Source organism: Dicentrarchus labrax, unplaced genomic scaffold (assembly GCF_905237075.1).
Source record: "Dicentrarchus labrax unplaced genomic scaffold, dlabrax2021, whole genome shotgun sequence".
Classification (NCBI taxonomy): domain Eukaryota; kingdom Metazoa; phylum Chordata; class Actinopteri; family Moronidae; genus Dicentrarchus; species Dicentrarchus labrax.
Window position 1 is genome coordinate 26,443,517 of NW_026136721.1, and position 27,638 is coordinate 26,471,154.

Here is a 27,638-nt window from a genome sequence, read left to right on the forward strand (position 1 = left end):
GGGGCTTTTCTGGCATTGTTCCTGAAGCTGTGCAGACACACACAGGGCTGTCTGCTGGCTCTAATGAAAGGTTAAATGAATAGGACAAAGTGACAGGAGGTACAATAAAGAAACAAGAAGGAGGAGAGAATGTGTGTGCAAGCATGTGTCCATGTCTCTGTGTGTGAGTGTCTCGAGGCCAGCCTCCTCAGCTCAGGGAACAACAAGGACAGCCCCTCCACAGCGCCACAATATTCAAAACAGATTGGTCTGCGACAGGGTGTGTGTGTGCACTTTTATGTGTGTCTGTGTCATGTATGTGTGTGTGTCTGACTCTCCCACCAGGATACAGATGCTGAGGAGGAATTCCAGCATGGGGTTCTTTGATAAATGTTAAGGTCACTGGCAGAGGGGAGGGGTGGAGGCTGGATGGGGAGGGGAGGGCAGGAGGGCGGGTGCAGTGGGGGGAGGAGGTAGAGGGAGTGACGAGGGGGGACGCATGTCTCATCTTGTGCCTCTGCCTGCCTGTGCCTTGGTGGAATGCGGAGTCACATGAAAGAGGCCCTCTTTCTCTCTCCCTCTCTCTGAGACTCGTCTCTTGTGTCTGTCTCAAAAGCGCCACTGTCCCCCTCCTGACACACTACCTGTCAGCAGATTAACCCTCAGCTCTAAAAACACACACAGCCACAGATGCATGCGAAAACACACAGATGCAGTCACACACACACACACACACACACACACACACACACACACACACACACACACACACACACACACACACACACACATACACAGATGTGCCCTTCACACACAGTTTATGAGCATTACGTTTCCCTCAAACAGGAAAAGTGAACTAAGATGCAAACAAACACACGAAATCCCATTATCCTTAAACTGCTTAATTACTATGATTATCACTGTAAATAGCAACTTTGTCACCAACAATCACAGGGTAGGACTTCTAACATGTCATCCAGGTGTGTGGTGATGTGTTGCATGGCACTGTAGAGTCAATAGATGAAGCATAATCAATTAAAACTACATATCCCTTGGAGATTGTGAAGTAGATTGTCATGCTGATAGGGAGGTCAATATGTAAATGTCACAGTCAGGTTTAATATGTGGCATCAGACTGAAAGAGGAAGTTTCTATTAGATTGCATTAAATCAGTTCTACAGAGTTAATCCATGTGTTCCTACCAAAGCATGAGGTCAAGACACTGCAAAGAATATTAGTCTCAATGCTCACTTGCTTGGAGGCTGATTTCCTTGACTCTCAGTAAATGCATTAAGTTTGCTCAACTGTTACATTACCAAGACTAATTTTGATATCAACAACAAACTTATTCTGAAGTGATGGCACTATTAGAAGAACAATATAATTTGTCAGTGCCTTCCAGAATTATTACAAAAATACATTTTATGAGGTGACAGTATGGTTAAGTTTTGGTTAGGTTGAAGCACAAACACAACTTGGTTAGGGTTAGTGAAAAAGCATGGTTTAAAATGGGTACTTAGTATTTACATCGTGGTTTGGGTTTGTCTTGGTTAAAAGAAACCAATGTTGACTGTCGGTAGGAAACGGGAAGCGAACAGCAGTCTCCCATCTCCCATGGAAACTCCTCCATATGTGACTCTGTAAAGACATTTGCCAACTTTCTCCTTAGCTGGAACTGAAATTATATAGATAGAGGGCTTTGTTACTGAACATAAACAAATGTCCCTTGGGGATATTTACGGAAATGATTGGTGCTGTCTGGAAGACAGTCTCTTGATATATGCACACATTCCACTGGGCACATAAATACCTGAAAACTTTCACAATGTAATTGAACGTACACACAATATATGAAATCCTTCACAGATTTTTCTTTAAGTAATATCCACAATCAATGGAATAAGTCATACAAGGATAAAGAGTCCAAACTCTGCAGTAAGACTGGGTAATAGAGGCTACATTATACATTCAGTCCACAGGGTTAAAAGTGTGCCTCAAACATTATATCAGAATCACTGATAGATAAAACCTGGTGAAAGTGAAGTCTTGAAACACCAATGTGACTGCTTCCACTTGAGCCAGCGTATATGGGATTTACACATTGAACACACAACCTGAAAGCTGAACAAGGGCCAGATTTGGGCTGTACAGCTGACTTCTGCATTTGTACAGGAAACTATATAACTTATCAGAACCAGCATTTCGATATAAAAGTACTCAAAACTGTAATGTCACATGCAAGAGGCATGTTTGCAAGTAAATTAAACCTAAGCTTAATAAGCTCCCTGTTTGGTTGATAGTCAGACTTAGGGTGGCCATTTCCTTCACATCAAAAAGGAGGACACTTTGCATACACAGGGACACGCAAGCAGATATTTGTTTGGTATGATCCGGTTTTAAATTTTAATATGTTTTTCAACCAGATTACATAAAGGTGCATACACATACGACATAGCTAATAATAAATATACAAGATACAGCTCATGACAACGTGCCCTTCCAATTCAGATTACATAGGTCTAATAAACATCATACAGAAACTGTTCTTAATGTTTTTATCTGGATAGATAAAGGGTAAAAAAAATGCAGCACCTTCTGTTTCAGATGTATAGGCTTTGCCTAGGCTTTGCCTATACATATGAGTATGAGCATTTTCAGAATTTCAGTCCAACAAACAACGTTAGCTAACTTTATGTTCTCTGTAGCTGAGAGTTTGATTGACAGCCTGGTGGTAGCAACTGCAGTGATGGAGTGGCAAATCAACACATGGCTCATTTTAATATTTAAATTAGCCATGTGTTGATAGGTCACAACACGAAAATGTAACCAATGAAATTACTTATTTTGGCACACATTTTTAGCCAAATAAGTATTAAACTAACGAGGTAATGTGTCAAAAGGCGGACCTTTTTTGTTATTTTCTCAAAAGGAGGACAAATGAGTGTCCGGCTTAAGGCTGTGGCTTTAGGCCGGACAGTCCGGTCGCCCTGTCCGGCCTAAAGCCGGACGAATGGCCACCCTAGTCAGACTGACTGCACAGACTGGAACTGTTTAATACTGTATGTTCAATAAGCAGTTGCTGCTTTACTGTTAAGGTTGTATTCAATCAACATTTAGACAAATTCATAAAAATGCAAAAAGAAAACCGGGGCAACAGTGTAAATTTCTGCTCTTGTTATCATTCAGAAGAACATGTAAATGAGAGCTGTCTATCAGCGGTCGACTGGCCAGCTGGCTGCATACCGGGGTGAGTGTGTAGAAGGGCTATAACATTCATGTTTTTCTCCCAGCCAACCCCTTTTACCCCGGTACCATGTGCCATACTATAATGGTATTGTCCAAATTACCATTAACTAAGTTTGTTACACCGAACCATCTGTGAAGTCATCATTGGTAACTGTTGTGGAAAAGGTCAGGCACTTTCAAAAAATGCTTGGCAGGTGATTGGATGAACCATCTGTCTATCACAGGCAAACTTAAACCAATCACATCAATAAAGTCGCTAGTCTCGAAAAGAGCGAAAACCTCTTTTCCATCGAGAAAAGCCCAAAGAGGCATCTACGCTAACCTTTATGGGAGCTGCCAACACTGTCTTCTTCTGCATCACACCTAGTGCCCACCCCATAGCTGCCAGTGCTTCCTCAAAAGATGCTGATTGGCCAATGCCACTGTAGTTTGGCCAGACACACACAGAATGAAGCCTCGCCTTCTTGCGTGATCTTGCAAGTCCAGCTGCCTCACTTAGGTTAAGTTACCATACCAGTGTACACCAATAGTCCCATTACTTATTGAATCCTAACACTGTACAATCACACAATACCATTTGCAGGACAACTACTGTTACATGTACAGCTACCCAACTTCAGTCAGCAGCTTCAGTCCTCTGTCTGTCAACACAGGATGCGTTCAGGCACAGTATTGAGTGTAGGTCATCTCTGTTTTGTGTACAAATGCATGTAAAACGAAATAATCTTGAAGCATGAAAATATGCTTGTATAGTCCGAGTAAATTGACAGACAGCTGTATTGATACAAATAAGAGTGTCTTCCATGATAGATGAAAAAACTGAAAATGACTCCTGTACAGACATACCGTAAGTAAGAAAGTAGAAAATACAGCTTAAACATCAAGTATCTGCTATTTGTTTGGGATAAAATAAAGGTTACACACTGTAACCCTTGTTCTATGAGTCCACTAATGGGCTCTATAAGCTTGCCAAATCACTCCTGTGAAGTAGCATAATGAAATGTTCATGTAATGCTTTTGCCATTCAGGGCAGACTCGCCAATACTTCCTGGTACTGACTTTTTAAATGGTCATGGTATTCAGTATACACAAAGGCAGCAACTCACAGAAACACATTTAACAAGGTTTTCCACCTGTGCACAATGAACTAAGTTACAATGTGTAAATAGATACAAACAGGCTCACAACCAAACCCCCACCCATGGCTGCTTTTCGGAGGCTATCGCAGGAAGGCCAGTGGTAACCAATCCACCTGTGATGATGACGGAAATGAAGGATTAAGAGTGTGAAGGAGCACAAAGCAAGAATGGCGCCTGGACCAAAGAAGGTCTTATGTCTAGTTTGAGACAAATGTCTTAATGTCTACCTAGTAACGGGAGGAACATGGAGCAACTCAAAGGCACACATTCTCCTAAACATCTAAAACAAGTCTCCATTTCAACAGTTTCATTCCACATACAAACATCTCCTCTGAGCATCTCTGGGCCTAAAACTGCAAGGAGGTCTACCCACACTGATTCCTTGGACCTTCAACATTGCCTGAAACCGTCCAACATGCTGGAGTCAGGACAGAGTAGAAATCTGGACAGCAGCCAGTGACATCTGTCATCTAACGTCTACTAGGACTGTTTCTCTGTTCAGAGGTTCTAGGTGGAACAACAAGAAAGGGCCTCCCTTCTTTCGATGTCAGTGTTGTTGTTAGACGGATGAATGGCAGACATCATTGCCAACAACCCATTATATATCACCTGCTGCCACATCAAGACAAGGGGAGGAAGGGTAGCATTGCTTTTTTAGTTGTTGAAAGAAGGTGAAAACTGGGTTACCGTACAATGGCCATATCTGCAACCAGTACTGACGTTAGAAGTTTATTTGCCGTTCAAACTGTTGTTTTTGTCATCACTGCTATTACGCAGAATGCAAATATTACACAGTGAAAAACATCAACCAATCACATTGTGTGGAACAGACGTCACTTTACAACTTATGGTGCACCTGTTGATTGTTCATATAATATAGGAACCAAAAATTATAAAGACAATGTGACAAAAGTGACTTGTGATGGCGACTTCTCTCTCTGCACAGACTGCTGTGTGAGAACTGAAGCCATTATATCCATCTATGTTCTCTGTAAAAGCCCACAAAAACATCATCAACGTCATTTTACTTAACAGAGCAGAGGAGTCTCTGGTCTACCGCTTCCTCGATTACTCTGTTTATCTTGTGCGACTTTGGTGTTTTAATGTATTTAACTGAGATGAATCCGGTGAATGTAACCTCTTTATCCATGTGCTCTGCAAGCTGCTGCCGTTTTTCCGTCAATCCCTGTGTGTGTGGATTTCATTTTTCATTTTTATGAGTCACACATTTGCATTGCTGCCAGTACATATTCCCAGGCAGGAATTCCATATTTTTGTGTCATTCATTCGTCATGTGCCTAATGTATAAAGGCCTTTATCCTGACTAGGCCTGCATTATCAAAGGGTAGTCTGTGATGTGCGATAACATTGTTCAATATTGTGATGACGATCTGACTTATTGATAAAGTGTTGCCTTTTTACTCACAAAGCTTTTAAAGCACTTACTTACAGTAGCAAGCTGTCATCAACTCAAGTAATTTTTGAGTTAACTTCATTTCGTTCACTTCAGTGTCTCCACTGCGGACTCTCTGATCTGCTGTCCGCTGAGTTTTCTCCATTTGTGCGTTTGTGTGTGCATGTGTGTATGTGGAGGAGGTCAGCCCTGACAGAGAGCAGACAGAGAGGCTGCAGCGTAGTAATAAACACTACGGAGCCCATTTAATACCACGTTTCAGTACCCATCCCTAACTAAAATGATTTTTCATGTTCAAGTTTCAAGCAGTCTTTTTTTCATTTTTTCATTGAACATGTTCATATCGTGATGACGATGAAAATACCATTTATTGGTCAGCTCTAACCAGAACATGCAAATTCAGAGCCCTGACCCGCCAGAGTAAATATATATAGACCCTGGTAAAGGTATGAATCCTGTCTAAAAAATTCAAAACTACTGTTCTTCAAACCACCATGAACACTTTTTTTATTGAACAGGCATTAAAATCTATAGAGAAACACTATATGGTACCATTAAAAAGTACTTTGGTGTACTGTCAAAGAAGTCTGAAGAAGAAAATGTCTGGAATGAAGTGTGAAGTTTACTTTGTCCTTTCTTTGGACAGTACATAAACAGGTTTTGAATTAGAGAAATCTAGAATGAGAACTTGAGGAATCATTTCAAAGGCTATTCAGGTAAAAATAACATTGTCAGGCACAGTTACTAGCAAAAAACTAAACACTCAGGGCAATAATTCCAAAGTCAACGTGCTACGTCTCAGTCCTCAGGAATTTTTCATGAGCCACCACTTATCTTGTCATATCAGATTTCTTCCACCAGCTTTTTTGGAGGGAAGAGAAAAGAGACCTTTAGGGCAAATTATTCTCTTTTAATCAAATCACTCTGTATGGCCTGAGGAGCTCTTTCCATGTTGTTTGAGTCACTGGTGCATGGGCCACTAATGCACACACCCACAAAGAAAAAATAAAAGAATGCACACAGTCATACAAACAAACATCCACATATACACTATGAACTTAAACAGCAGCGTTTTTTATCTGAAAGCAAGAAATGAGACTCAACAGGAAAATAAAAAATACAAGAAGAAAGCAAGGAACAAAGTGGTGTCTGGAGTTTCCATCACAAGTGAAATCCCAGATTTTCTCACTCACTGTTCATGGAACAAAATCGAACAACTTTATTCTGGAGTGCAGTCAGTGCAGGAGGGAGCTATAAAATATAAATTATACCACATAACCCTATACCTCCCAACTGAGCCATTTGGTTACAACTATACTCCTGTTCGTTACGCAGGTCCGGCGTCTCTGGTATTTCTATAGCGTCGACATGAATTATATTCTAGCCCTGATGAAGAACGTATGGATTACAAGTGAAATGTAATTTCCCTACCGATCGGACAGTTGCCACCCAGTGACACTGAAGTGTTTATTTTACGTAGTTGCCGGTAATTAGTTCTGGACAGAATTAATTAAGGCCACCCCAAATAACAGCTGAAAATGTAAGAATCATGACTGTGTCTAGGCAGACAGAAATATGCAGCAGGGGTGTATTATACTAAGGGCTGAGTTGTGCAAAATGTGTTCTATCATTTTTCACTTTAAACAAATAAAGACTGAGGGAGTGTGCGGCTTCTGCACACACTGGGTGTGTTCATGTACTAAGACCAAAGTTTTCCTGATTCCTTCCTTAAAGAATACGATAGTGTTTGGATTAGCATGTGAAATGAAGCCTGTAGAAAAAAAAAATGGCACAAAAAAAATTGAACACATGTAAGTACAAGTATCAGCTTACAGTTCAAACACAGCTTGTAGCAGTGAGTCTGATTTTCATCTGATTAACTTCCCATTTCCAAGTGTGATCTACCTTCTCAACAGCAAGACAATACTATGATTTAGCAGATTAAAAACTCTTAGAGCTATCAGTCTGTGTGATAGTACAAGACTAAACACATCTTAAATGCTCATGTCATAACAGCTGTTAACCCTATTCATTACCGTCTGCTATTTATTTCTTTTTTTTTTTTTTTACTTAAGAATCACAGGAACACAGACCAAATTTCATAATGTATTCAGAGGAAATTTGAGAGTTTTCATGAGTGTAAGTGTGTGAAGATTTTGTTTCTTATACTTTGCGTGCTGAAGTACAAAAATGTAATTATGTCTACTATATGTATATTGTTTTAAATCAAGTATATCTCACGCTGTGCTCTTTATTAAATTAGGAGTCCTGCAATCCAATTTGTTTTAACATTTCACAGTGTCTCTGTTTAGTCACTAAAGCCTGCAGCTTAGGTTACAGTGTCTTGTTCAAAGATTTTCATCTCAAGCCACCACTAGGTATATGACCCCACTCCCCCTTTGAAAATATTACCTTTTCTGTCACTGCCAAGACACACTATCAGTCACTCAAGAGATTATTGGGTCTGAGGACAGATGGACAGGAGCAGAGCCAGGTCGGTACAGCAATGACCCACTCCTGGACAAACAAAAACACTGCAAGAATGTAGCTTTGATGTTGGTCAGGCATCACAGAAACATTTATGTGTATCATCTGCAGAGAGGAAGACGGAAAACTGCTCTCTCTGCTTGGCTGAATACCTATACCTGTGAGCATGCGTTAAAGTACACATCTTAACTTTGCAGCTTCGTCACAACTGCAATTTAACAGAAAATGGTTACATGAAGGTCAAATAGTGATTATCTCCCCAAATTAATGACGTAAAATATGAAAATAATCAAGTGCCTTAAAAAAAAATAACTAAAAACACTGAGCAGAAAATATGTAAATGTACATGGGCTATCAAAAGAGCTTTTACACACTTAACACCCATTATTTTCAAATAAAGAGTCAGGGAGTGAGAAAGTAAGAAAACCAGGGCAAATAGAGAGGATGGAGTAGAGGGAGAAGAGGAGGAAAGAGTTCTCGATGTGAGCAGTAATCAGAGGAAGCCAGCAGGGGGGACAGGGAGGGTTGGTGGGGTCAGAGCAGAGCACCACTAAGCAGCCTTTCTCTTCATTAGCAGCCTCTCTAAGGGGGGCGTCACAGGCCTACCTGTCCAGAAGATTATTGAACCGACTAACCAGTGGCTCCCACCCCACACACACACACTCTCACACACTCTCCCCTCTCTGATTCCCACAGACCCAGAGGAATCACGACCTAGCTGCAGCCTCGCTGACAACTTTAACTTTTTCTTTAACCTCACGTAGCAGCGCTATAGGATGATCCGGGGCATCTACTCAGTGCCTAACGAGGACATTTACCTCAACATTTTCTCCATTATTTTATGTGGAGTTTTGTTGTCCAACCGTTTTTGTTGTTTTTCTCAAAGTACATATATATATAAATATATATATAGGTTTATGTATTTTTCAGCAGCAACACACCAGCATTTATTATCTGCTATTAAAGAATGTAATAAGTGTATAATTATCTGACACATGCAAGGAAGACATACACATAAAAAAACGATGCAGCACTTTAACTTGTGTGACTTGTGTGGTAAAGGAAATTTGAATTGAACAGATCCCTGACTGGTCTGGCAAAGATAAAGCAGCATGGAGATAAAAGTAATGAAATGACACTCCAGGAATGTAAATTGGCATTCTTCACTGGAGTTGCAGCACCAGCTCAGGCTCATGAAACATCCCTGACACACACTCAGACCAGGCCAAAATACTGTGCTAGACATTAATCTCACACACACCTCACTGATGAAAGTGTGAAGCTACTTTTGTGGTGCTTTAAAGTAAGGCCATTCATCTCAGTCTCTCTCTCACTGTTTCTCTTTTTCTACCCCTCTCCCTCCGTCTTCCCTGTCTCCTGAAGCATTCAGATATGTCTGCGCTGAAATGTCTTACATTGACATGAAATGCCTCTGTGTACTTCTGCTTGTGTTTCACTGTCACAGATTGGCCATGAGTTTTTCCTTCAGAGGTACGGTAGCACAGGGACGCATCAACAGGCACTAAAGCAAGTGTATTCAGCACAAAAGAAAATCACTGACACTCTCAGATCAAAGTGTTTAGCTCCACTAACAAGCATTATTAAAAGCAACTATTTAAATTACCAAAAATCTTTTGTATGCATTGACATCGAACGCAGGCAAACATGTCTGTTCTTGTATAATACCCATTCTGATAAAGACTTCCACAAACAGACCAAAAAATCAGCTGAAACAAGACAGTGAATATTTCAAGAAATCAATAAAACGTTGCAGAAGAAATAAAATAGCATGAACTGCAAGAAGGACTTCTGCAGAAAGGTGAAGTAGGATTTTCAGCAGGGGGATTTTAGGCCTGAAAAATAACTTGAGAAATGTTGCTGCCAGCTATGAAATGAAGTCTGCTCACATTTATTTAAGTAAACACCCATAACACATTTTTATCAGCCCCGTTTACATGTGTTTTCTATCTGAGGATTGCACTGAATTGCACTGAATAATAGCATTCACTGGTTTGTATGGAGTTTGTGAATATGAAGGCCCCCGAATCTACAGGTAGTATAAGGTGGCTTACAACATAAAAAACAAGTAAACAATTAATAAAATAATTATTTGCACTGTATCTGGAATTAACGATTTGCCCATAAAGACGTCAAGTAAACGTTTTTAATTCGCCAGTGAGGTAATTGAGTAACGTGACTAAAACTGTAAAATTAGATAAAGTAATATTTTGTTAACTTACTTAAGATGTCACAAGTCTAATTTCTGGTTATGGCCTTTAATAGGCTCACAAATGCTACAGCGATTACTATTGATTTTCTGAGACAAAGAGGAGAGAGAAGAAAAAGTTCAAAACAAGCAGAAGAAGAAATTCATTTTCATTAAATGCAAGCATGAACAAATCTACCGGATGAGTCATATGAATCAAAAACAAGTGTGGGAAACTCAATTGAAAAATGAAGTCTTGGCTATAACTTTGTATCTGCTCTGATGAGTTCAGATTACAAAACCGGCGCACAAGTTTCAAAGAAAAGTTACCAATTACATAATTTCTAGTGCTGGTGTGTTTTATCTGAATAACTTCAATAAGCACAAGCAGAAAAATCATATTTACCATTGCTGCATGTTGTATCTGACAGACCCCGGGGCTGCTGGCACTTTTCAAACTTGGCGTCCTCAAAAAAGTCTGATTTCGCCCTCAAGTGGGGAACTTTCTCCTCTTCAATACTACGCGCTGTCTGAGGCGATTCGCGGTCGGTGTTCCTTTCACAAACTTATCATCGCTGTTTATGACAGTTTTAGGTACAACACGGTGGCGAGGGGGGGGGGGAACAGTCACTCTCTTTATCCCGAGAAACCTCTCTGTCCGGGCTGCCTCACTGAGAAAAAACCGCGCGTCAAGACGTTTGGAAACGCGTCGGTTTCACGGAGAGAAACGCGTGACCACGACACTCGGTCCCCTCTTCTTTCCCCAAACCGTAAACTGAAGAAGTCAAGGAGACAGTCGAGATTGCTGACAACCAGAAGCTGGGTTGTAACCGCTTGTCCTACCTTGAGAAAAAAACGTTTTTAAAAAAAACGCCTTCCTACACTCCCCCGATGATTTTCTTCTGCAGAGTCAGCGCAGTGCGCCGAGGAGAGCTGCGGACGGTCCGGGCTGGAGAGAAGGTGGCTGCTGTGTTGTGTTGGGTGAATTCAGACCAGTGTTTTACACGCCGTGTGTGACTGTAACCCGAGTGACTGTGGGTCCAGAGGGTTTCTGTGCCCGATGAGTTGATTAACGATGCTGTGTCAGGAGGAAGAGTCACATCTTCTTGCGACAAAAGTGTACGAAAAAAAGCCCCGAGATAAGAAATCCGCAAGAAGACGCGCTAGTGATGAAAAGCAGCAATGATTCTGTGATATTTTTTCACGTGTGTATTTAGCGCGGATCTATTGTGGTTAAAATAATCTGTATTTTAGCACAGATTATAATCTATGTATTTTAAACAATATCACCTGTATAGAAAATGAACCAAACGTTGCCAAAGAGTCAATAAATGATACAAAAATAAATACAAGTGTTTCTGAAATTCCTGCCGTCTTTTAAACACTGTATAAACTTTTGGGGTCTGCTGCATTTCATTTTAGCAAACTTTCACTCATTTCACTTTCTGTGACCTCAGTGCGAGTACGGTTCGCGCACGCCTAATGCGCGCGCACACGCACACACACGAGTTTTAAGCAGTCGGAAACAGCTTATGGTTTCTCTGTGTACTGCAGGGATGTGACACTGATTTCCTAAGTTGTGTCCCTCAGATCCCTCAGAAGTGGGCGCGCTCATTAAAGTTTCATTGTGCACTTGTTTTTATGAGGATTTGCTCAACATTTGACTGAGACATCTCAAGAGTGAAGAGTTGAAGGAGGGAGGGATGTGTATTTGCATGTGTGTGTGTGTGTGTGAGGATAGAGTGGAGCAGAATGAGAGAGACATACAGCGCTCCTCAGAGTGACTGCCTGCCTCCGCCTGGCTCCTCCACTGGGGTGAGAGAGGCAACTGAATCCCAGGGCAGTCATTTCTATCAAGTCAAGCGTCTGGAAGCCCCACTTGCATGTTTGGTCAAGGGGTAAATAATAGATCAGGGATTAGGCTTGTGTAGAATTCATTCCAGGGTAACAAGCTACTGAGGTCCCAGGATATGCATATTCATTCCTTGCCAAGGCCGTGGGAGAGCGAGGACCATATGCCTGTTTGTCAGAGGGCTTACATCGCTAATTAAATGAGATATTACATACTTATGTGAGCAACAAAACAAAAAGCCTTTAAAGGATTGTCTGGGAAAAAAACATTAGGTGTTCTTTTTGTGTCGACTTCAAATGCTTTGATGCTGCTTTAATTTGACCAGGGAGGTGTTTTCTATTCAGCAGTGTTGATTATCCATATAGACACCCGGAGCTGTGGAAGATTAATGTGACATAAACTGCACATCAAAGAAAAACGTGACCTTTTTACTTTGCTGTTAGTTATCAGATGAAATATTTCTGCTATGAGTAACACAAGATGTGTGATAGCAGCATATGATAGGGGATATTTGGATAGCTATACTTTCAGCTTCTAGCTATCTTTTAATTTCAACAATCTGCTGCTGTATTACTGCGTGAGCAAGGTCAATCATCATATTTACTTGTTTTTGTTGAAGCAAAACGTTAATTTCGGAATTACTGTCATGATTAATATAGATCTAAGCTCAGGTACAGGGTGTTAGGATACCCCAGCAACACTATACAAACAATAAAATGAGGAAACCTGTTTAAGTTAAGTCACAAATTGTTAATATAAATCATATCTGCAAAATATTTCCTGACAAAGTATTTCATTAGTTTTTCTCCTACTTGCAATACAACATCTGCTCATAGCAACTAAGGCATGATTTATGTTTTATATAACTATGTTTCTGCATTTGGTTAAGGTTAAGGAAAGATACTGGTCTTGATTGAACAAAAGTGAACACTAAACTGAAGCATGAAACAAGACATGTGTATGCTGTTAACATTTACCCGAAACCATGATCTTTACCCAACCTTAACCAAAATGCTTTTGCACATTTTGATGCAAACTCCAGTCTCTGATATCACAAATGCAACCCACCATAGCCACCTGCATATTAGTAGCAGTAAAAAAAAAGGCACATCCTACAATTTGAAAAAACGTTGCCACTGAACATAATCCAGGCAGCAGTTAATTTTCCCTTAAAACATATTTGACAAAAATAATTAGTAGTATAGTTTTCATAAACCATAACATGCACTGACCGAGTTGACTCAAACACCTGTGAAGATGTAACATGTTAACATGCATTTTACATTTGAAATATCTGTGTATATGTCGGCTGATGAGTAACAAGAAATGACAAAAATCAAATGAGTTGATTGACATTATTACCTCAGCAGCTTTATCAATCATTCTTATACACAGTGTTTGTATAAGACAGTGAATTGTGTATCGGGCTCTGACTGCTGCCAAACCTTGGCTGACCCTACAGCATTACTGTGGCTAAATACATCCTGCGTGGACACTGATGGGGGACTTGAAGGTGCTCCTGCTGAAGGGCTGCTTTCACTACACAGTCTGTATAGACATGGAGTTAGAAACATTACCTCCATCACAGAGTTTGTCCACCAGAGAGCACTGGCAAGTTTGTTGTAGATATATTGTGTTTCCAAGTCTTTCAAAAATGAACAAGCAAAAATGTTTGTTTATGTTGTGTTTATTCAAAAAAGAATCCAGTATCAGACATGTGTTCTGACCTTTGCATTTAAGCAGACACTGACATTAAATCACACTGTACAAGTAACCAGCAAAGGCAGCTTGATAGGGAGGGAGAGTATATGTTTATTTGTCGCTGTGACAGGATCCCACTGTTCACTAATTATCCAGCGGGACCACTGATAATGAGCTATTGAACCTGCTACTGAAGTGGTCTACCTCCTGGGAAGGCCATCAGCTGCTGCAGCGCACTGGTGGATCCATCAAATCCACAGAGGTCCTTCTGTTCATTAAGTTCCTTTCACTAAAGCATAGACAAGTCCTGAAAGGTCAGTATGACCATAACCAAGAACCTTGAGGAGTTCTAACTGGTTCATACTGTTCTCCAATCAGGAGATTGTTAATGGCTCCCATAATTATTTTTTTTATTACTTAACTAACTGTGATGTGACATTTCTGATGCCAGATTAATGTCTTGATATCACAAAATCACACATTTCTTTACAGTCCGTACAACATACAACATCCTCAATCCTTTGACACTCAAAGATAAACAGATAATTGTTGATAACTGCATCAAATGTTTGATCATAAAAGAACAAAGTGATTTAATGAGCAACATTAAAGAAAAATTGCACTATGATACAGAAACAATTCTATATGTCAATGTCATAGTTTGATCTCACCTAACTCATAGAGAGGGAAGCACAGGTGTTAGAAATAAGACAAATACTTTTCTCATCTAAAAGCTGTTTTCCGACTGGACGACATTTACTCAGGGCGATCAATGTCCCATGTCCTTGGTCTCCTCTTTCATACTCAAGGGAAATATGAACTTAAATACAACCTCACCACCTTAATTTACCCTTTCACCAAGCAAAGGACAAGCTCTCTAGCAAAGAGCCCAAGGGAAATAGCCTGACTCCTTGTTCCCAGACCTCCTGAGGGGGCTAACTGGGGTTGGGATGGCACACTAGTTGGGTGAGCCGTGAGTGAGTGTGGCCCTCATGGCACCATGGATACACACAAACACACACACACACACACACACACACACACACACACACACACACACACACACACACACACACACACACACACACACACACACACACACACACACACACACACACGTGAGGTGGGTCTTGTCTGGATCAATTCCTCCTTTATGAAGGCTCTTGTCTGTTGAGGATAAGACCAGAAGGTCATCAGATGGGAGTCAAACAGAGGTCCATGCCATCTCATCGGGGCAGGGGGGTTAGGACATGAACATAGGGGCATGTACACACAGCATGTGGGGAAGGAGGGGGACTTGTGGGAGGTCAGCGACGTCACATGCATACAGGAATACACATGATGGCGAAGACAGTGTGTAAGGTTTGTGATGAGGGAAGGTTTTGAGCTGGACTTATCTGATTTAAGTGCACAGATATTGTATGTCTAAAGGCTGAAAACAGGGAAGAGAAGCAGTAATCAATGGTTTCTCTGTCCTGGGGTTTTGTAAGGCAGTCCAAGGTCTCACAGGATTCAGCATGAGGATGGCTCATGCTCGAGGTCAAGAGTGGCTGATAATTCTCCCACGGACTTCAGTGAAAGATATAATATCCCTCCTCAGGGCATCGCTTGAATAGAAATGTGTACAAACAAGCTTTTAAATGTCAGCATTTGAACACAAATTCCGTGAGCAATTTCAAAGGTTTGTGATGGGGAATTTAAATTTCAAAAGGCACCCAGTGTGATAACAGCTTATTATTATCTAATCTTATTCAACAAGAGAACATCAGACACGTAACAAATAGAGTCATCAGCCGTGCTACAAAGTGACTGTGTTCAAAGACTTAATGTAGCTCTCACATGTTAGAGCCTGTCTCATTTCCATGCCGGGGGAGTGATGTTTGACTAAACACTGTGCAGGTTTGACATCCCAACTGGCATTTGTACAATCAATGTTCCTTTAAAGCTGGGGACTTGTGACTCTTTAGTATCTACTGTCATCTCCTGCAGTTCTCAGGTTCTTTCCTCCCTCAGCATCAAAGCTAGGCCACATTAATGCAGACGATATCCCCACTTACCTGAGGCGGAGACTGTGCTTTCACAATTCTCCATGGAGTGTCGTGTTGTGCCTCTCTTCCTTCCTCTGTCAGCAACAGCACACCGGGGCTTGTCATTTGGTTCTTGAATTTTTCATGCAGGTGCATTTGCATGATCACAATTCTATGTCACTTTCTTCCCCTGGTAGATTAAATGCGGCCTAGCACTTGAACTTCCCTGTGACTCCGCTGAGGCAGAACAGAGGCGAGACAAGCATGCTTGTAGGGACTGTCAATACAAGAGCTGTCTTGTTTCAAGGGGTGGCCCTTCACATTTTAACAGTTGGGAAATTAGACTCGAGAGACGCACAAAGACAACTTCAAACAAGGGTCGGGTTACATTTGCTACTGTATTGTTTACATCTACAGCTATACATCTGAGTCAGCCGTGTTCTGTGGCATACAGTGAAGAAGTTAAACCATGCAGTGAAATTTTAGTGACAGCTGATTTCTTTTGGTTGGGTAGTAATGTAAGCAAACCAACAAAAAAAAAAAAAAAAAAACAGCTGCACACAGTACTCCACATGTGAACCAGTATAAGTGATATTCATTATGACAAAAAAAGTAGTCTGTTTCAGTCAGATGATCAAGTTTAATCACTTGACCATCTCTCTCCAGACACTCCACAGATCATAACAGTGGCTTACGATGAAACTATCCTTAGAGCTATGACTTATGCCAGCAGATATCAATTTCAGAGATCCAATTTAAACTTTAGGATGAGTGTGAATCTTGAGAGATGTGTCTCTTTTCAGTCACAAACCCACAGTTCCCATGACTGCCAAGGGGCAAGCTAATGATCGAGTGTTAAATTTAAGATTCATTCTTCATTCATGCTTCATTTCCTTCACAGAGACTGGTTCTACTGTAGGTTAATGAATTATTTATTAACAAAATAATTGTTTATTAAAGGTAGGTGTTGGATATTCTTGTTGTGACGGTGGTGTTTCCCACATATAGAATATATGGGCTACTTAATATCAGCACACTTAAGACATTTACACTATTTACACAATTTCTTTTAATACTCTCTTAATGGTGTGTTTTTTAAGGAAGTAGAGCCAAATGTCAATACTTCTGAAACATATTCGGCCCAATTCATTATTATAATTTACATTTCGAATATGTTGGTGAAAGAAGTCAAATCAAATAATACAGGCTGAAGTGAGTGTGTGAACACGTTTTGTTTTTTTAGTAAATGCAGGAAAAACGTCATTGATGATATGAAAGAGTGCTTGACTGAGATCAGCCTTTTTAAGGGGTCTAAAAAGCTCTCAGATCTGGATTAATCTGTCATTAGTGGGACAGACAACAAACACTTAAAAGAAAGAGATACAGGCTGCTACAGATATAGGAAAGAGCAGCAGCAGGCACTGTCAAACATGGTGGAACATGCAGAACATGTAAGCGACTGGCAATGTCTGGGGCCAAATTATACACATTTGATGATGAAAGAGGGGATGGTTACCAAAGTTGGAAACTCAAAGATCCCTTTGAGTTCAGAGAGAATTGTGTTAATTTGACTTTCTTTTGACCACATTTGGCCTCTTTCATGGTTTCTTATAAGAGAAATTGTACCTAAATTTTCTGAAATCTGTGGATGACTTCTGATGTGAACTGTTGTAGATGTATGATGGACACTTTTTCTCATGACGCGAGAGGGAGTGGGAAAAGAGAGGGGGAGAGAGAGAGAGAGACAGAGAGAGAGAGGCTTATTCATAGATACCATGTGTCAGTTCTGTGTGTCAGAACAAGAAACAGGGGGCAGGCAGATGTTGCGCATTATGTACCAGTCTACTGCCTCTAAAATTGTTCCGCAAATGAGGATCTTAATGAGAGGCAGTGTTCGTGGGTCAAGGAACAGCCTAATCATGCTAAGTCAATTGCATCTTTTCTTTTTTTTTTCTCCTGTGTGTGTGTGTGTGTGTGTGTGAGAGAGAGAGAGAGAAAGAGAGAGAGAGTGTGTGCAGTGAGCAGACGAACCAACATTTGTCTGACTGAAGAGGAGTGCCAGTCCTCATATTTCTTCATTTCGCTCTTTCACCCTGTGCTCCAAGTCTGGCTGGACACTTAAGTACATTAACCACACAATATGGAGTTGTCTTGTCTCACCCGCAAAACAGATGTCAAACACGCGTCTTTGTTCATTTTCTCTCGTGTACATCCAGTTCTCAAAGCTCCTGCTTCAAGATTCAAAATGTATTGTAGACATAATCATGTCTTTGACCTCACAACAGATCATTAAAAACATATAAAGCAAGGCAAATATCAACAGGGGTAAGGTATAAGTGTGTGTTTATTAAAAGAAAAAACACATTTTTAAACATAAACTACCACACAAAGATCAATATATCTGTGTCATTTCTCCTTTACCGTCATTCGTGTGGCTGTTGATCTTTGATATAGCAACAGAGATTTATAGCCTTGTATAACAGCACTTGCAGACACAGGGGAACCCTTATTCTATGTAGTGCATCTGTGTGTGTGTGTGTGTGTGTGTGTGTGTGTGTAATAGCACAATAAATACACAACACTCTGCCTACGATCTTTTATATAAATGTTACTGCACTACCAATTTTAAATTACAGTTTTTATTCTTCTTCTTGCAAAGTACTGTGTGCTCTTCAAAGCCTTTAAGACTTTTTAAATGTCTTAAAGGCCTTACATTTAATATATTAGGTGATTCAAATGTTTTTAGCAATTGTTTTGACATGTTACTGTCAATGGTTATGAGCCATAAAATATACAATTGCAATTTTTTATTGAAATAAGATTTTATGACAAACAATAAATCAGAAAGTCACAGTATTTATTTTCAGACGTGTGTACAGAATAATAAAAACTCCCATTATTAACACATTGCATTGGATTATTTTGCTACACTGTCTTTTTTTTTTACAGTAAAATAATCCAAAATAGTTTGATACTGGATTTAAGACCCTAAATGGCATGTTTACATGGCCTGCCCTTCATTGGAAAGGTTTGTAGTTCTGCATGCTGGATAGACCTAAAGGTTAATAAGTGGGTAGAGAAAACAAAAGAAACCCTGTACGTACTGTAGCATCATCTCTATTCACAGCATTAAGAATTCTTTCACATATAAGTTTATTTATAATTTAGTGCCCATATATTTGACCCATAGTGATTTGGACTTGATTTTAATCGTTGCTCAGAGTTGGTCTTGGTTGGTCAGCTAAAATGTGCTTCTGATGTGAGCCCAGTGGGAGACGTAGGCTGGTTGAAGAAGTCACCACCAGGGCAATTCACATGGCTGCAAAACAATGTACAGGATCATGATTTTATGTCCTCATCCTTCAGCAAGACGCACATTCTTGGAAATCAATCACTATAATGATGTTTGACGACATCAAACCATGCATGCAAACATATGATATGAATTGTTTGTGCTTCATGTTGTGATAAACAAGCTCAATTAATATTTTTAGTAAATATTACTATATTAGTGTCACTCTTTGAACACAGACTATAACAGCCCCCCAACAACTTTGCTTACTGTTGGTTTAAAAAAATCATATTAATGTTAAGGTTTGTGGTCCATTAACAGGCTATAATCGTGTAGGCCTACATAAGATTGCATAGTGTCATTCAATAAAAAGTGTCACTTTTCCTTAATTTGCCCTTTACAAGACCTAAATGTGTTGAGGTCCACTCTAAACAACCACCGGGACTTCCTTTGGTACCCGGACCCGCCTTTGGAAACCACTGCGTTCTGATCCTGCCGTACGTTAACGGCTGCCGTCGTAAAATGACGCGATTACGATGACGCGGAGGGACAGAAACTGAAAACAGCGGGTTTGTTTGAAAGGAGGAAAGCGTTGCGGTAGCTATTGACAACGGTGTGATTCAGTCAGAAAGTTTGTTTTGGTTTTGTCGTTGGAAAAGCTACAAAGATACTCTTTAAATGTTTGAAACAATGCAGTGACGGTGTTCGGGGGCACTGTCTGTTCAACAGCAGGACAAGATACGGAAAATAGGAATGTTTATAAAGTGGCTAACACTAGCTAAGGTAAGCTACAGTAGCACTACCTTGTTTTTACGCAGTGCTGTAAAGCTTCTGCCACAGCGTTGACCTTCCGCTTGGTTAGCAAGTTAACGAAAACAGGTAAGAGACAATCTGTGTAACGTTACAACCTTTCAGGAGCCGCATTGTCTCATCCTGCGAGTGTGCTGAAGACATGTAGCGTAACTAACTTAACGTAGCTAACGTCAGATGAGATGTGGAAACCCCCTGTGGAGATTGCTTTCAAAAAGACTCCAAATGAACAGTGTCATCGCCGATTAAATGTGAACGGGCTCACATCCTGATAACGTTAAAGCTACCAGCACTAGTTTTTAATTCTCTGCTAACAGTGATATTCCTTAAACGAGTTGTTATTTTTCATCCTTTTCAGTCCCAAAATGTCCGACACTCGCATCCTGGATTTGGAGGAGCAAGTGAAGAGTTTATCAGATGAGTTAATGCAATGCCAGGTATGTGTTCATGTGTATTCAAAGGTACCAGCACACACTGCTAGACTGTGATATCTGCCATCTGAAGAATGTATTAGGCTATAGGAAACACAAATGAGTGAGGCACACTTCCTTATAAATAAATAAATAACTAATAATAAACTCAGCTGATGACAGCAAGTTCACTCAGCAAATGTCCTGTTTAAAATGTGAAGGTGTTCATTATGATGACCTCATTAATGATTATATCACTTTGAGGTCAAAGATCTGTCTGTGCACTAATGCAGCATTTAAAGGATCCTACTGTTTGTCGTTTTTTCTCTAATTAGTACATAAACAATGACAATATGAAATACGTCGCTCTTATCAGTGAAAAAAAAGATTCTTATTATATATTTTTAATCAGTCACTACCACAGACACTTGTGGTTTTGTTATGTCTGACTACATGTAGGTCTTAGAGTTGCCAGCAACTCTTGCTCCATTGTGTGCAAAGCCTTTTTTTCCTTTTCTCTATTTGCCTTTTCCATCAGAGTCCAAACCATTTCTCACACTGAATTACCACTGAAGTTATTTTTGATCAGATAAAGACCTATGACTCACCTACCGTAAGATACATACATAATGTATCTTTGTCATGTAACATAATTAGAAATAAAAGGATTTCTGGGGAGATAACAATGGGTGCTGGAAAGTGCATTAGTGTTTCTGTTTCATTTCTCAAAAGGCATGAACTCATGATTATAGTTTTGAGGTTTATGACTAGCAGTTGACAGTTTAAATGGAAAAACACATCTATTTTAGGCCATGGTGTTAGTTATTATTTAAAGATAAATTCATTTTACTAAATTGCATAAAGCACATTTTGTGTTTGCACTGTTGTTTATCTGCAAAAGTCTGTAAATGACCTGACCACACTCTGTTGAATGTTCAGCATAAAGTGAACCCCTCCATTTCCTTTGTTCAAATAAATACAGATGCATTGTCCAGGAGTTGCTCATGAGCAGATTTGAGAATGCATCAACCTCACTTTGTGAGTCAGTGATTGAGGGAGGTTGTCCTTGCATACTCACCACCAGGTGGTGCCTAATAACATGAGTGATCTTAACCCAGCATTTCTCACTTTGCACAGTACCTTGCTGTACAGGTAGGTAGACAGATGTGGGGTTCAGCAGATGATGTGTTACATTTGAGTTTTTATTAGACTATGGATACCACCTAACACATGGGGCAGGAACATTTGTTGTGGTGCTGTTTGGCTATAACCTCATGTGTGCCTGTTACCTTATTTATGCTGTGTGTAAAGTTCTGTGTGACTTCTGAAGTTCACTTTTTAGAGTTTCTTCAGAAAAAGAAGTTTGATTCCACAGTTTGTAGGAGACACAAGGCATCCCTAAAAACTTGTATAGTGGTATTTGTTTGAAACTATATGTAAGATTAAGATTTTTTTTTCTTCTTGGTAAATGTTGTTAAGGTGTTTCCAGTGTTGGGGAAAGTAAATAAATTTGTATAATTAGGGGGTTTTGCTCATCTAACACAACAAAACACAACTGCTATTCATCACTTTGTCACCTGAAAATGTTCATATTACAAGTTCTACAGTATATCTCTCTGAATTTTGCCAAAAGTATTCCCAAGAAAACTAGAAAACGCCCCATGACATATAAAAGTGATCTTCATTAATAGCACTGAGTAGGCATTTGTCCTGCAAACATTTTAACATGCAAATCACAGCACCTTTAGGCTGTCATCCATGATCAAATGTTTGTTACAGTTGTAATTCACTACATTATAGTGCTACTAGTTTACCAGTGATACTTTGTTCACTTCAGACTGACAGTCCCTGCTGCCCTACGTTGAACTGACATGAGGCCATCCTTGGTGGTCTTGTCTAGAGTAGAACATCAGTGATTCTGTCTATCTAATGGGGACCTTTAGTTGTGCAGTGTACCATTTAAATAGAAGCATTTGAATACCATTGATGTCTTAAGTCTCGAGCAAGAAGTACTTCAGGACAGCCATTAACTACAAAGAGTCTCCTCTGTCAGCTAGCAAATGTTCCTACTAGACCCTGCTAATTTTATTAATATGTGGCTGAATTCCAGTGCCCGTCTTTGGTATGTTTAGCCCATGGTGTTTCAGTGGCTAGATTCAAATTTAATAATTCAACGATCATCAAACACACATTCACCGCATCTTTAAGTGCACATACAGCAGAGGAGAGCTCTTGATGAGGGTCCTGACTGAACGCTTGTCTGTGGAACGGCTAATGGCAGCCAAAGGACAGGCGGAGGGAGACCACCTATTTCAAGTCAACCATGATGCTTAATTTCATCGTTAGTTGCATTGCAGGGCTGATTTGGTGAGATCTCTATCCCTCCTTCACCCTGCTCCCACTATGTATACACACACACACTTACACACAGATGCATACAGAGACAGAGATCTACAGTCCTTCCACTTTATATGTTCAGCTCATGGTCTTATCAAGGTCTGCTTCTGCCATTTGAGTAAATAATTGATTAGACACTTTTGAAAAGGGGGTTAAAATTCATGTACTAATTGGAGACCAGTAGATTCCAGTGGGAGGGATGACTTTTATCTTATGATGATGTGAACATAATTTATCAGATAATTTTATATTAAGTCGATTTGGTATAATTCTGTCTTTTAATGTCAGAAAATGTAGTTTTTAGATGTCCCTCATTAAATGTAATGTAGCTTAAAAATGTTTGAAAAACCAGCGAGACAATTTGAATTGGAAATGTGTCAGGGGCTGGCTGGGTTTTTCTACTTGAAGATGACTCTCTGTCATCAGTTTTGAGTTTCTTTGGGGCTAGTTACTTTGGAGCTGTAGTGGAAAACATATCCAGAGCGCAATTGATTAATAAAGCAAACGCAAGCTCGACTGCTGTGTTTTGATTTGGAGCCCAGCTCTCCCCAGTCATAAATAGTGCATAATGACAAGTGTCAATGCTTGCTCCCCTTGAGTCGAAGGTCACATCTCAGCGATGAGGATTCCTGTTAAGAGAGGCTCATGATTAGAGAGGGCAGGCCAGATCAAAAACTATTTTGTACAAGATATTTAAATTATTGATTGACTACCCCTTCTGTCGTATGCTAATGTCATTGAGCATCCTATTTAATTTTTTGTTTTTCAGAGAGAAAGGCTGAGATGTGCTGTGGCTTTCCTTGTAGGCCTTGCTGCATCTTGAGAAAAATTTATCAACAGCTATTTATCTCAATTAGGACTAACAGCTGTTGACTTGCTGAATCCTTTATTTTCACAGGCAGACAAGGAGTTTGTGTGGTCCCTATGGAAACGCCTGCAAGTGGCAAATCCAGACTTGACCCAGGCTGTCAGTTTGGTGGTTGAGCGGTGAGTAGATTCATCTTTCAAATTGCTACCTGAGAGGCTCAATAGCTGAAAATTCCTTTATCTCACAAGTGAAGAGAAATATGTGTGAAAGTCGTTCAAGGGGTGTTAAAGGCACCTTGGCCATTCTACAGGGGTTACGACGGAATCTGGTGCAGATGCTGATTTAAGCCTTCTTATCCCCGGTCTAGCAGTTCACCCATGGAAACCCTTTTAATGAAAACAGTCTTCCTCTGCCGCACCCATTCTGGACAGTTGAAACACTCCTGCCAAATACTTGTCTTTATCGGATAAATTGTGAGATTGAATATGACCTCTTTTGCAGGGTGGCTAAGCCACACCAAAAACAGTGGCATGGGAACTTTCAGAAAAGAACAGAGGTTCAGGTATTTTCACAGTTGGATAAATTAAATATTTTCCTCTTTATTAGGAAAAAAAAGTACTTTAAATTACCTTTGTTGCTGGTATCTCTGTAGTATGGTTGTTTATCCCACTTACATATTGTATGTTTCAGCTGCTATTGAAGTGAATGTAAAGCTGTACTCAATACTTACAAGTTTCTATGGACTTATTTTCTTTTGAGGATATCTTAGAATGATATTTTCTCTGTCATGGGTGCATATCACATACTTTTTGAGGTCTGATAGTTGGTAGTAGATCCTTAATAGGGGTAAAACACAGTGAGGCAGTGTGCAGAGAGTTCCTCAGTACCTGTGCCTCTCATTTCTTCTCTACACCCTCTTCAGTTCCTTTATAGCCCCATAGGAAACCCATCAAAGTATGCTGGTCCACAGAGACTGGTGGGGGTACATGCACCCAGAGAGCGTATGTGTATTGTATCACCTGATGCGCAGGAGGATATTGACATGGTAATTGTGTCGACTCCAGTCAAGCGCTGGTGCCCACTGGGAACTGCCATTCACCCTCCCCTCCTCTTCCTGTGTGGATCTTGTAGAGTGATTGGTTGGTTGCTCAGGACATGGTGAACACAGCCCAATATACAAGGAGATGTAGCTAGGCCAGCCTACGTTCCAGCTCCTTCAGGGACACGATACTTATTTCAGTGTCTGCCAGGGGAGAGAGCTGATCAGAAGAGGCAAAGAGACGAGAGGAAAGGCCTCAAAGATGGGAGGTGTAGAAGGAGAAAGTGATGAGTGGAGGGAATGGGTGGCCCCTGGTGGCCTAAAGCAGTTGAAACAAACAAGTCCCCAATTGATGCCTTGTTTTTGTCTCCCTAAAAGTTCATTATGATAAAAGAGGTGCTAGTGGGCTGGAGAGAAAAGTTTGGTGCAGCTGCAGGATAGTACTGTAGCTCTGATTTGATTACTAATTGAGCATTTTCCTTTTTATTTAATTTTAATTAATATTTAAATGTTTTCACATTGTCTATATGTAACAGGATATATGGCCTTTTTTATAGGCATGGTATCTGTTGATCTTTGAGGATATAATTAGCATCGTCCAATCATTCTAACCCTATAGCCTTAAGTCACTCAATTTTAGATGACTATGGACGCACATTTTTTTGTTTTTCTTTTCTCTTTATTCTAGTGAGAAGCACAAAGCTGAGATAAAAGACAGGAAAGTGTTGGAGATCCTCCAGTCCAAAGACTACACAATACAGGAGCTGGAACAGGTACAGTAAATGTAGCTAAATCTGCTTTTTTATAAAAAGGTCCTTTATAAACTGACCATATTTACAGATATTTTGCTGTTTGCCTATGATCAGCTCCAGTGGAGCAACTGAAAGTTAAATGCCTTGGCCAAAGGTCCTAAAGGAGGGCATTTCTCATTAATTTCTCAAACGAACACACACTACATCTCTAGGCTAAACTTGCTTATCTGAGATTTTAATTACGAGCATTTCTTTAAAATCTTTTCTTGCTTTTTTGTCTTTCACTGAAACAGTTTTATTTAATATAGATTTTTTTCTTTTGCCTTTCTAGGTTATCATTACAAACAATGTGTATTCCTAAATGTCAAATGAAACTTATTTAAAAATAATAAATAATAGTATTATGAATGTTCATAACCAACAGAAGTTATGTGTATTTTTAACTGAACACTTCCAGGTCTTTCTGTCTCTTACCTGCTCTCTTTTGCACTGCCCCTTGAGTAATATTTCTTGATGGTATGATGTCTAACGATAATGACATCACTAATGTAATTTACTCCAAATCATCATCCCTTCACTGAAGCATCTGTCAGTCTCCTTCATTAGCGTCCCTCACCCAGAATCGTGCTCATTCCTAATGAGACTGTCTGTAATGGAGTCATCAGCTTGCTGGTGTTTTTTTACATTATACCCTCCTCAGCCATCTTAACTCTGATCCAGAGAGTGTGAGACACTCGCTGATGAATATGTTAGAATGGCAATATTTCTACTGTACCTACTGTGTTGCAGTTGCATTAATGTCACTGTAAATTCATAATACACCAAGCTTTGAGCCACTATGGCAATAATATACTGTAAATGCCACTTTAGAAATAATATACTTTTTGTACATTGATGTCAGATCTAGATTAGAGGGTCCACTAAAGAAAGACAGACAGACAGACAGACAGACAGACAGACAGACAGACAGACAGACAGACAGACAGACAGACAGACAGACAGACAGACAGACAGACCGACAGACAGACAGACAGACAGACAGACAGATAGATAGACAGATAGATAGATAGACAGATAGATTATTTATCCAGAGGGAAATTCAAGAATTCAAGTAGGCTTACTAGCTAAAGGCCATAGTATACTACGGGGTTACTAGAGTAAAGGGTCCTGTTGTGTATAGTTTAGTGGCATCTAGTGGTGCAGTTTCTAACTGCAACGCCCTCATTTCACCCTCCCCTTCTAAGCACAAAGCACAAACTACAGTGGCTGTGAAACATGTGAAACCCCCTAACGGCCCTGATTTGTCCATTCTGGACTACTGTAGAAACATGACAACAGGGTGGACTCCATGGAAGCAGTCCATTTGTAGATATAAAAGGCTCATTCTAAGGTAACAAAAACATAATGATTCTTATCTTCAAGTGATGATACACCAATGAAAACATAATTATTTCTGCCAGTTGATCCTCCTAAATGTTACACACTGGACCTTTTAAGAGCTGTTAGAATTGAGTGATTAATTGATTACTTAGTTATTCATAATCCAAATTAGTTTCTAAGAATGTGTAAAAATGTAAACCTATTTATGTCTCATCAGCTGATCTGATGAATTCCAATTTGTCTTTCACAGAAAAGCCAATCAAAGGTTGTTAATGAATTCTTCCATTTTCATACTTCATACTTGCTTTTCTTCTCTGTGTGTTTAGAAAGTGTCTTCTTTCTCCTCTTTAAACTGTCTGTAATGAAACTTGCAGGCTATTTGAGAATCTCATTAAGAGCACTGAGCTCTGTGTCATCCGGCCCTCTGACGGTCATCATCTCATCCACAGTCTTGAGCCATACATACCTAAATAGTGATTAATTGGTTTTTCTTCTTTTTATGTGGAGATGTAATGGTCCACTGAGTCCACACGGGATCTTACACTCCTTTTAGTATCTCCACTCTCCAACTTTCATAATGTTTTTTTCCTTCCTATTCTTGTTTTTTTTTTAATTCCATCTCTTTTTCTATATTTCCCCTCACTACTCCTTTCCATTTTTTTTAACATAATTAGCTTTCATTTTTGAACTGTACTGGGA

General features: G+C 39.9%; 2 protein-coding genes and 1 long non-coding RNA gene across 9 annotated transcripts in view; 1 reads left to right on the plus strand and 2 right to left on the minus strand.

Moving 5' to 3' along the window:
* The window catches only part of bnc2 (basonuclin 2), a 164,946-nt gene extending 153,625 nt beyond the window's left edge, over nucleotides 1-11,321 (minus strand). For 3 of the 4 annotated variants that reach the window (XM_051386495.1, XM_051386492.1, XM_051386490.1), the window contains exon 1: nucleotides 10,878-11,320. In XM_051386495.1, coding sequence (XP_051242455.1) covers nucleotides 10,878-10,880 — 3 coding nt within the window. In that variant the 5' untranslated portion in view covers nucleotides 10,881-11,320. Of the gene's footprint in view, nucleotides 1-10,877 lie in introns of all 4 variants that reach the window. The other variant, XM_051386496.1, reaches the window with a different exon arrangement.
* A 3,732-nt stretch (nucleotides 11,322-15,053) lies between these two features.
* On the minus strand, nucleotides 15,054-16,288 carry LOC127355539 (uncharacterized). Its single transcript, XR_007881784.1, has 2 exons — nucleotides 16,082-16,288; nucleotides 15,054-15,191 (listed from the first exon to the last, which is right to left on the minus strand). It is a non-coding gene; the product is annotated as an uncharacterized LOC127355539 (long non-coding RNA).
* Nucleotides 16,289-19,881: 3,593 nt separating this feature from the next.
* cntln (centlein, centrosomal protein) overlaps nucleotides 19,882-27,638 on the plus strand; it is an 84,601-nt gene continuing 76,844 nt past the window's right edge. Inside the window, exons 1-4 of one of the 4 annotated variants that reach the window (XR_007881783.1) lie at nucleotides 19,882-20,126; nucleotides 20,512-20,590; nucleotides 23,859-23,947; nucleotides 25,496-25,580. Coding sequence is in view for 3 of the 4 variants with exons in the window: in XM_051386498.1 (XP_051242458.1) it covers nucleotides 20,519-20,590; nucleotides 23,859-23,947; nucleotides 25,496-25,580 (246 nt within the window). In the remaining variant the exon portion in view is untranslated. Of the gene's footprint in view, nucleotides 20,223-20,511; nucleotides 20,591-23,858; nucleotides 23,948-25,495; nucleotides 25,581-27,638 lie in introns of all 4 variants that reach the window. The other 3 variants (XM_051386498.1, XM_051386497.1, XM_051386499.1) reach the window with 3 other exon arrangements.